Source organism: Temnothorax curvispinosus, unplaced genomic scaffold (assembly GCF_003070985.1).
Source record: "Temnothorax curvispinosus isolate PA1 unplaced genomic scaffold, ASM307098v1 QBEX01004939.1, whole genome shotgun sequence".
NCBI classification, from domain to species: domain Eukaryota; kingdom Metazoa; phylum Arthropoda; class Insecta; order Hymenoptera; family Formicidae; genus Temnothorax; species Temnothorax curvispinosus.
This window is the reverse complement of record NW_020214719.1, coordinates 1-11,530: the sequence shown is the minus strand read 5'-3', so window position 1 is coordinate 11,530 and position 11,530 is coordinate 1. Positions and strand designations below refer to the sequence as shown.

The window sequence follows — 11,530 nt, the reverse complement described above, 5'->3', positions numbered from 1 at the left end:
GAGGCGGATTTCCCGCTTCTGGACCTCGGTGACCTTGAGGCGGATTTCTCGCTCCTGGACCTCGGTGACCTGGAGGCGGCTGATTTCTCGCTCCGGACGGAGCCGACGCTCGAGCGTCTCGAGCCGGACCCAGTCGGCGACGGGGACCGACTCTCCGACTTACGACTGCCGTCCAGCTTGTTCGACCCCATTGGACTGCGGCTGGTGGATCTCGAGGCGCGGCTGCCGCTAGCGTTCGACGCGGGTGAGGCCGGTGCGCCGTTCTCGTCCTCGGAGTGCTCGCTCCTGACATTGCTCGACGTCCGCACCGGCGCCTGCGACGCTCGGCTACCGCTGCGGCTCGATCTCGAGGACGCGGACGCGTTATCGGACTCCGAGCCTGAAAAACATAATCGCGAGATCAGAGCACCGTCCGTGGTGATGAGGTATAACCTCTCGAGTAAGAATATCGTTAAACAAATCGGTTTTGTTTAATACTGTAAATACAGAATGATATACCGATATTTTTCCAGAGTAATCCGCGAAGGAACGGTATAAATGATGTATTCGTTGATGTTACGTACCAGAATCGCCGCTGGAATCGCGTAAGGTTTCTCGTACCGGTGACATGTTTACCATGTGTTTGAGGTTCGCAACGAAACTGTTTTAAAACAGCTTCGAGCTGCTTGGAGAGAAACGGCTCGCACAAGATTCAGCAGCGCATACTGCACAGAAAGAAACGATACCGCAGCTAATCACCTTTCCTTATTTTTATTTTTGTGTTAACTTTTTTTTATTTTTAGGAAAAACAAGAGGCTTTAAGTGACGTGTCCCTTTGAACTTCCAATTCTTCCAAATCTTCGATCTTTTCTCTTTTAGGGATGCGCGATGTTGACCGATTAATCGAAACGTCCGATTTTATTATCGATTTTATCGATTATTATTGCCCGATGTTTTTGCAATCCGATATATCGATATTCGGTTTTTTTTTGTGAATATCGATTTTTTACATTCTTTTGATAAGCTAAGTTCATTTTTGCTATTAGTGCAAATAGTGTAATTGTTGGTTCGATCTAGAACTAAGAGCCAATCACGTTCGATTGCTACTGTCTGCGAAGCTGAAGCCAATCGAAGGCATCGAAGCTCGTCGAAGCGGCTAGTTATTTACTATTATTTGATACGCGTAATGGCTCCAGCATAGTCGCGACGCCAAGCGCAATGCGCGACGCGACGAGCGATATCCAATGAGTGTACAGTTTTTCCGGAAAAACAGTACGCTCATTGGATATCGCGCGTCGCGAATCGCGCTGGTGTGCTAGAGCCATTGGCCTAGTTTACACCGATCTCTTGATACGCGTATCAAATAGTATATTTGAACTGATCAGCCAATAATCAGACTTATTTACTAGTTATTTACTATTTAATACGCGTATCAAGTGATCGATGTAAACTAGGTCATAAACATGATACTGCGACCTGCGACCTGCGACACGCGAGAAATTTGAAATTTGAAGAAGCCACCCAGCAGTCTGCCGACCTTCTCTAGCTCTTAGCTCTAGACGGAAGACTCTCGAAGTCTCGAGACTCTCGAGAAGGAGAAGCTGGAGAAGCAGAGCAAGCAGGAAGCAGGACGTTGACGACGGAGAACGAGGAACCGACACCGCCGATTGATTGACGTCGAAGTGGTACCTCATTGCCCACGGCTAGATTCGCTTGTCGTGCACTCGGACGAGAACTTGAAAGATCAGAACCAGAATTCCATCAAATTCGAGGAAGAGGACAAGGATCTGTTTTACGTCGGTCCGGTCGAGCGTTAGGCACGCAGGATCCGTATGGACAACGCGTGCTGCAAATCGCGTCGATCCTACGAAACCTCAGCTTCACGCCGGAGAACCGGGAGAACGCGACGATATTAGGCAGAAACCGGTGTTTCCTGCGATTCGTGCTGCTGTGCGTGAGAGCGAGGTGGAACAATCTGCACAAATCTGCATCAGCTCGTCTTCGACATACTAGGGAACATTGCGAACGAAGTTATTTTAAAGGAGGCCGGAGAGGATAACAGACGTCGTCTTAACGTGCGTGGCCAAGGGGATCGAATCCTAGGACAGGTTTATCGTTATATCCTGCCTGGAGGTGCTCAACAAGATCAGTCAGCAAGACAGTAACGAAGAAATTGTCACATTTGGCCTGGCAGATAATGTTTATGAACTCATATGCAGATTTCTAGCTATAAGTGACGTAGCCCTCTTAGTGTATAGTCTGGAATGTCTGTACGCTTTAACGTCACTGGGTGCGTTAACCGAAAGTGAGTACATATCCTGATAATTTCTAAGTATATTAATTGATACATCGCAAAACGGTCGCCAATCGGGAATTACGGGTAGAATTATTCCGTTGCAACGAGGAACTGACGAGTGTTGCTGCTGCATACAAAAGTTTTTCCACCTCTATTTTGTGGATAGACATATACACGAAAATGTATGAAGACGAAGGCTCGGACGAAGGTAAGATGTGAATTAGTTATATTCTTTTTTAACAGATCTATTGCGAAGTAATTTGAAAATTCTAAGTTCACTTCAACAACTTATTGTCAAACTTATCTCTTTATATAAAACTTTTTATTGTCGGTCTGACTGGCAATAATTTAATAATTATAACAACGTTTCGACCTCTATTTTGGGTCCTTATCAAGCTAATGATAGATCAATGTTCGTCGAACATCATAACATTACGAGTCATCGTTAAACATTAACGGGGCAGTAAAACAGAATATAAACTTCGTGAGGCATGACCGTCACGTGTAGCGCCCGTGTAACGACGTCGTTCGACGCACATTGATCTATCATTATTCATTAGCTTGATAAGGACCCAAAATAGAGGTCAAAACGTTGTTATAATTATTAAATTATTGCCAGTCAGGCCGACAATAAAAAGTTTTATATTATTTTATCACTGGCGAAAGATTATTTTTGAATTATCTTTTTATCATTATCGAATTTGATTGAATTTGACAAGTCAAATTTAGTTTCATTTATCATTTCTTTTTATCCAACAGATCCTAAATATACGATTTATTTTCGTATTAACGAACAGCCTTCCTTCGCTGAAAGAGGATTGACCAGAAATAAATATCTTAATTTGAAATGTACGTGCTTTTTTCATGAATTTATATATAAAAATACAATTAATATGTTATCAAATATTTTTAACTGATTGTTATGTAATATTGAAATGATAATTTCAGATAATGACAAAGAGACTTGGGAGTTTATCCAAGAAATGTACTATCTAAAAGTTAAAGAGTGGAACCCTGCTGTCGATGTTTTGTACCGATCGATTGACGATATTGATTAGTAAGTTTATCAGAATAATTACTGCAACTGGCTTAGGATTTTCAATTCATTTTCTATAATTTCAAATTCCTTCCTTATTTTATTATAGCACACCATTGCCAACGCAACCACATGCTGGGAACAAGAGTCCCCTGGTTTCTCATGCATGTGACACAGAATCAGTGACGTCATGCAATGCAGTAAACTCTCATCACGAAGTACATCAAGTACATGATATATCAGCAGCAGGTCCATCTTCCAAGTCCAACAACGAATGTTCTAATGCCAATGTCGTGAATTCTAAAAGTCTTGAGAATGAAACGGAATTAGTTGTGGAGAGGAATAATTCAAGGTAAAAATTGCAATTAATTCATCTTTTATTTTTTTTGTTTCCTCATAGAGGACGCTTTATTTTCGTAAAAAAAATTAAAATGTTCGTATGTGTGCGTATGTGTGTGTGTATGTGCGGATCTACTTGCATATTTAAAAACTGAGGAAGCAATGTGCAAGTTTCTACTTACACATTTAAAAACTATCAGTTTTAATTTGATAAGCATAGTTATATTATTTACAGTATCAGGAAAAAAAGTTCTGTATGGGCCTATTTTAAAGACAAGGATGATAAAGGTGCTGTATGCATCATTTGCAATGTTAAAGTTAAGCATTGTGGTGGGACAACGAATTTAAAATCACATTTGTCCAGAAATCATCGATTATTGTGCTCTGATATATTAAAGCAAAACAGAGATACTACATCTGAATCTAGTAGTGAATCGACAGCTAGAGATGAAGATGATCCGCCGCTTAGACGAATAAAATTGGCATCAAAGGTAATGATAATGATTTTTAATAAGCCTACTACTTTTGATCGAAGTTTGATAACTTCGAAGCTTTGAAGGAACGAAGGAATCTTCGAAGGAACGAAGATTCGAAAAATCAAAGCTTTGACAGATTTCGAAGGAACGAAGCTTCGAAGGTTCGAAGTTTCAAAAAATGTGTTAAATCGTAAACTATCACATTTATATGCTTCATTTTTTCTACTTACTACACATCACAGACGCTGTAACTAGAAAAAATGAAGCATAAGTGTGATAGTTTACGATTTAACACATTTTTTTTTGAAACTTTAAACCTTCGATGCTTTGTTCCTTCGAAGATTCCTTCGTTCTTTCGAAAACCTTCGAAGCTTCGATTCTTCGAAACTTCGTTCCTTTAAAGCTTCGAAGCTTTGAAAAAGTAACAGTCCTAATTTTTAATACATAATAAAAAAATATATTAAAATTTGTTTCAGAAGAGCAAGTTACCCCGAATCGACGAAGCCTTTGAGAGGGCAAATTCTTTCGCAGGTTTGTAACAAATTTCAAACAATTAATAAGTAGGTTAGTCAAATGGTCGAATGCTCGTTTATCATTTTCAGAAGGAGGAGCACGGTCTGACAAAATTACTGCAGCACTAATGTTTATGATCGCCAAAGACAAAGAACCACTATCCATAGTTAATAAAGAAGGTTTCAAGGTTTTGATGAAAACAGTAGCTCCACTTTATCGTATACCTGATCAAAAGACTCTAACTAAATTAATGGATAATCGCTATGTTGAAGCAAAAGAATGTTAATCCACTCTTGAAAAAGCTTTGTCCTATACTTTAACATGTGATAATTGGACAGACTGTACTTTCCAAAGCTATCTGGGTGTCACCATTTATTACCTGTCTGAAGATCTTGTAATGAAAAATGGATGTTTGGGAGTCTTTCCGCTGCATACAAATCATACAGCAGAGTACCTCACGGAGTGTCTCAATTCTGTCATTGATGATTTTAAATTAGATCGAAAAAAAATTATGGCAATCACCAGTGATGGAGCAGCAAATATTAAAGCTGCTGTACATAATGTTGTAGGCTCTGAAAGACATATCTGGTGTTTTGCTCATTTTTTGTCTCATCTTGTACCTAAAATATTAAAGGATATGCCAGAGATCAACAATATTATTGCTACAGTAAAGAAAATTGTCGTGCTTATCAGAAGAAGTGTTGTGGCTACAGATGAGTTAAAACGGTTACAAATACTTGATGGAAAGACAGAGGGAACCGTCTTGAAATTTATTCTTGATGTTCCGACTCGCTGGAATTCCACTCTTTACATGTTAGAGAGATTTCTCGCTCTGGAGCAGTACGTTTATGCAGTTACTTTGAGATGCAAAAGATCAGACATTCCAGATATGTTAACTCATAGCCAAATTGAAGTCCTACAGGAAGTTGTGTCTCTCATGAAACCAATTGAATATGTCATTAAGGAAATCAGTGGCAGCAAATATCCTACTTGCAGTACTATTATACCAATCATTCACTGTATGACACTATCAATTGAACAAGTTAAACCTTCAACAAACAACGGAAGTTTTTTTCAGAAAAAGCTCCTTGAATCGATTCAAGATAAATTTAAAAATGTTGAAAATAATATGATTCTCGCGGTCCCTACAATACTTGATCCACGATTCAAACGAATCGATTTTCAAAATGCCCGTGCAGCAGCTGCTGCTGTGGAACGAATCAATAAAGAAATGAAATTGATTGGTGGGAAAAAAATTCAAGAAAAAAGATCTGCAGTTCAACAAGACTCTAATGAAACTATTTGGAAGGCTCATGACGATATGGTGGCAAAGAGTACTGATGAGAGTACGGAAGATGAACATCTTGCCCATGAATTAAGACAATATTTAAAGCAATCGGTAATTGCTCGACATTACGATCCATTTCAACATTGGAAATCCTTACAGAATTCGTTTCCAACGCTGTACGAACTGGCAATTCGATACATCAGTATTATTAGTACCTCTGTACCATCAGAAAGGAAATTTTCCGAGGCTGGTGACATCAAGAGCAATGAGAGAAATCGATTAACGGGTGAGCACTTGAATCGACTCTTATTTCTGGGATCTCTTTCAAAAGAAGAATGGAAATTGGAATGAAGAATTTTTCTGCATCTAGACTCTTATTATTCATTCCCAATTTTTTCATTTTACTTATATATATTACTTACCTTACTTATATAACTTAACTTACTTATATAACTTAACTTACTTACTTATATATATTACTGTTACCTTGACTTATATTCTTATTCTTATTATTCTCGGTTTATTTTTATACAATGTGCAATGTGTGCAATGTTTATTTTTATGCAATGTGCAATGTGTGCAATGTTTATTTTTATACAATGTGCAATGTGAACATTACATTTGCACTTCAGACATTTGTTGGTTTTTTTTAACAAAAAGATTGTACTATGTACTTATTCATTAGAAAGAAATACATACTGGCATAATTCTTTTTTTCCTTTATTCTGCTTTTTATATTGGTGACCTTGAATCTGCTGTTTGATTTTTTTATTTCAAATTGATGATTTTCTAAGTGAGTACGAGTCAAGTCAAGTATGAATTTTATCATGGGCACACTTACTTTCTCATGGACCTTAATTATACATATTCCCTTCTATGTATATATCATCGGAAATAATCAATTGTTTTTCTTTCCAGGACCACTTTCATTTACAAACGGCAGTCTCAAATCTACTACTACAAATTCAAATTATCTGAAGAAATATATGGTAAGATTGGTAAGAAAATGATAGAACAATAGACAAATAACAAAAAAAATTTCTAAAATATTTAAAATTGTTTAGCGATAAAAATAAAATGAACTTTATATCAAAAAGTTGATTTCTTTTCAAATACCATTTTATGTAGGTGTTAAATTAATACAGTGTTAAATTAACACTGTTAATATTAAAAAATTATAAAAATAATTTAGTTTTTTAAACGGTTCTCTTTTTTAGTTTTTGATTGCCGTTTGTAAATATTTAAAAAAAATATATATATAGAATCGATATATCGATTCTTCGATTTTTTTTAAATAATCGATATTTTATCGATATATCGATTCTCCGATTTTTTTTGCAATAATCGATTATTTAGTATCGATTTTTTTCGTTTTTATCGATTCTTTCGATATCGATTTTTTCTACAAAATCGCGCATCCCTTTTTCTTTTAAACGGTTATTATGTATATACCTATTTCATTTTAAGTGCAGAGAGTGCAGCAACGAGCGAGAAATCACAAATCGATGTTACACTTTTTTTTATGAATTTTGGAACACGCATCGTTATTGTAAATGATAAATGTATATAGCGTATATATATATAAATTGTTACTTATATACAAGTATAATTAATATAATTGATTATAATTTTACATTCAAAACAATATATAAATAAATAATTAGAGATTATATTATTACATATTTCAGTCATAAACATATATTTTCAGATACATATATATTAAATGTTTTAGTAATAAAATTCAAATCAGATAGGGAAAAAAGGATATACATAAATATATAAAATTTTTTAAATAACATAATTTATATTTGTAATAACATAAATACGTCTGTGCTAAGACCGTTTATATGTATAAATAATAATAATCGTAAACATTTTGCAGCATTGCACGATTTATAAATTGTATACTAAAACAAACACGCGCTATTGCATATTATTTCAACAAAGGTTTATAACATTTGATTAGCTTTGGAACAATATAAACATTTTTGAAACTCTCCAGTTGAATTACAATTAATTCGATATTTTATAATGCCCAACAAATATATCAATCATTTCTCGCATTTTTTCATTGTAGGATCGAATTTTTATCAGTCATCTTTCAAATTGATTTAATATGCTGTTAAAGAATTCTGCTTGTGTGTTTAATAAAAATAGAATAAATTATTTAAAAAAGTGTATCGAAGTAGATACTGATTTGAATAACAAGTATCTTTTGACAAGTATCAGAGAATTTCACCATCAACTCGGGAAATTTATATATTAGAATCTGGCTAGAATTAAATACTGAATCTTTTACTTTATACATTAAAATAATGAACTCAATACGGATTACAATCCTATTAATACGTTCTCTGCAATTCATATCACAAGATGGATAAAAAAAATTGAATAAATTTTAAGCGAGAAGCAATTCGGCATAATGTATACGTATATAATGATTTAGATTTAAAAGATCCATAATAGATGAAATACAGAGGCAGTAAAGTAGTTGAAGTCAACAAAATAGCTAATTGAAAGGAGAATTAAAATTATCCGAACATATTCTTGTCAAATTGCTTCTTTCTTTCTTGCTGAACGCTATATACTTAATCACAGATGTTCTCAAAAGTCGCTAGAAAGGCATATACTAATAATCAGCCGTGCGATAACAGTCCAAGTGTAAAATATATATCGTCAGTCACCTACTACAAATTTATTCGTAGTTTCTCAATTGAAAAAAGCGTCATCATGAAATAAATTGGACCCGCGAATCTATGAAATTATCTACATGTACGTATGATATTCATTCCATCTATGCTATCTATGTAATCGTACTTAGCAAGTACTAAGCTTATTTATATTTTGCTCGTTATAAATAATTGAGTATTCAGAATGGCTGTCCTAATAATATTCCACAATACTATAGTTTGAAAAGCTGAAGAGGCAATTGTACGCATATTACATTGTTTTCTTTTTATAGACAATTTTTATCAATTTTTAAAATATATTTATAACTAATATACATGTTTGTTTTGAGAGAATGGAAATTAAGGAAGAAAAGAACCATTTCTTATACATATTTTCACTCAAATCGAGTAAATAAAGATTAAACCTTCATTTACTCTGCACAGCAATCGTTCATTATGTAATTTGAAATTTATGCATGGAATTAACGGCTAGAGACTAGGGCTGATGATTTGCTTCGAAGCTTCGAAGACACCTTAAACTTCGAACTTGTGAAAAATAACAGCCCTATTAGAGACCAAGTAGGTGTGTTGTGTGGACTTGAAATATGATTTACTCTGAGTGTATAAAGATGCCTTATATGTAATTTTATAACAAATTCCCATTATACACCCAAAGACAATTATACATGTGTAAATATAATATACATCTATCTACAACACACAAAACTCCTATTTTTAGTTTACACGTTTTATCTATTATGCTTGCAGTTCTTGTAGCTTCTTACACGAAGGTGTTTCGAGATTTTTAGCTTTCATGAATAGATCTTGATCTCCCAAATTACGGGCTTTCCACATTATACCTTCCCCTATTAGAAAACAAATTTGAAATATCTTGAGAATGTTTACGATGGACATATTGAAAGAGATAAAAGAACCAAATACATACTGTAATTCCTTTCTCTGGCGCAGCTTTGCCTCAAATTACTCACGTACTCCTCTTCAATTGAAATTTCTAGCCTACGTAAACTCCCTTGATATTCACTATGAAAGTTCTCTTTAACATAATATTGAACTTTCAAAACTTGAGTTGTTCTGGCCACAGAATATTTCCTGCAAATGAGGAGGAAATCATTACGTATCTCATCCTGCGAAAATCTTTATTGACATTGGAATAATTACACAGTACAAATTTTCAAAAATTTCTCAAGTTTTTTGACCGAGGATGTATATATGCTATACTGGAATGCGAACTCTACTCTAGAAGCGAGATGAATTTTGTTTCCAATCCGACCTTTTTTATTGCTGTACTTTTCGAGAATAACGGAATATCATTGACCGCAATCAAAAGTCCGCTAAACAGACACAGAAATGGAAACAAAGCAACCCATCCTTTTCTTCTTGGTGCCCGGACGTTAGCAGGGAAGCTCGCATTCCGGGACACGTGGAACTTTTCGAAATGGATTCCGATCGGAATTGTTTAGTTGTTTCCTACATTTCTATTGTGTTTTCTAGGGAAAACAGAATAATTTCGATCGGAATTCATTCCGAAAAGTTCCGTAATACGTGCCCAGGAGATTGAGCTGAATTTTCCCCAGTTAAAAAACTTGAAAAATTATGGGACGTGTTGTATGTACAGTGTTACTCGTGAGTTATACTTACGAACTCGAGTGCAGACTGTATACCGGGTCGGATATGAAAAAACTGCTCATCATGGTTAACAATATTAATAACAGAACTGGCAACAGCTGAAGAAATGACGTATATCCATTTGCTTGCTGAAAAATATTGTTGGATTTAAAAAAAAAGAAAGAAAAAAAGAACAGTACTTTGAAATTGGGCTTAACGCCTTTCTGCTCTACCTGATTATGAGCATGTTGCGCTTGTGCCTCTGACTGCCGCATCCATCTCCCACCTGGTCGACGCATATAGAATTCTTGTTGCGGGAAGCCAACGCCGAAAAACATGTTGAATAACTCTTCGGCTGTGATATCGGCTAAAGAGATATTATAGATTATATTTTGATACATGAGAGAACTTGTACGATATTCTCACGACACACGTCTCCACTTTCAACACTCTCTCTAACCTTCAAATCCACGGGTATAGTTATAATGTGTATGGCCTTGGCGGGTGTGCACGTTCTGCATTCGTTCTTCTTCAGGACCGTACGTGTCGTACTGTTTCCGTTTCTCCGTGTCAGTAAGAATAGCAACCGCATTACCAATAGCTGCATAAAAGATTTCTCGCATAAAGTCAAGTAAATTTGCAATAGCAAACCTAATTTCACTTTTTTCCCCACTATCTCGACATACCCTTAAAAGCTTCGGCGGCGCCTGGCGCTTTATTCTTGTCAGGATGTAATTGAAGCGCTAATTTCTTGTAAGCCTTCTTAATGTCGCTGTCCGCAGCGTCTTTGCTGACTCCCAAAATCTCGTAATAATCCTTGCATTTTTTAATCCTACAATAACCAAACAAAAAGAAACATATTTATCCAAGATAATTAAATAAATAAAATACAAATTGATAACAGCATTGTATTCTCAAGTAATCAAAACAACCTCGAAACACCTACCTCTTCACGTGCTCCAGCTGCTCTTTCGAATATTCAGAGTTACTATGGGAATGTGTTCCATCTTTGGCTACATTTTGTCGCTTTCTAACGTTAGGCTCAGCCGACTCCGATTTCTGATTCTGCTTGGTGAGTACCGTCACGTCCGCCAGCAGGTCTATAAATACAAATTATTTGATTCCTGTAACCATCAGTACTCTGACTAAGAGAAGAAAGGTGCGTTCTCGTAAAATGTGAGCCTGAAAGCCTTTTATTTCGCCTGAGTACACGTGGCTGATGCAAAGTCAACAAAGAAGCCAAGATTCGACGCTGTGCTTTGAACGGAGTGGAGAGATCGTGAGCTGACAACACGTACCCTCGGCTCT

The 11,530-nt window shown here is 35.9% G+C and overlaps 2 protein-coding genes across 2 annotated transcripts; one reads left to right on the top strand and one right to left on the bottom strand.

Moving 5' to 3' along the window:
* The first annotated feature begins 2,328 nt into the window (after window positions 1-2,328).
* Window positions 2,329-7,004, top strand: LOC112454285 (zinc finger BED domain-containing protein 1-like). Its single transcript, XM_025015578.1, is given in 8 exon segments — window positions 2,329-2,483; window positions 3,035-3,124; window positions 3,224-3,332; window positions 3,421-3,663; window positions 3,886-4,141; window positions 4,603-4,657; window positions 4,729-6,213; window positions 6,846-7,004. Coding segments are annotated over 8 exon segments (2,358 nt in total). The 5' UTR covers window positions 2,329-2,455; the 3' UTR covers window positions 6,938-7,004.
* A 1,603-nt stretch (window positions 7,005-8,607) lies between these two features.
* Window positions 8,608-11,527, bottom strand: LOC112454284 (dnaJ homolog subfamily B member 12-like; the record flags this gene model as incomplete). The annotated part of the gene is made up of 8 exons (XM_025015577.1): window positions 8,608-9,462; window positions 9,543-9,706; window positions 10,256-10,371; window positions 10,456-10,589; window positions 10,683-10,823; window positions 10,909-11,054; window positions 11,169-11,322; window positions 11,521-11,527. Coding segments are annotated over 8 exons (972 nt in total), but the record flags the coding sequence as incomplete, so codon positions are not given.
* Between the last annotated feature and the right edge of the window lie 3 nt (window positions 11,528-11,530).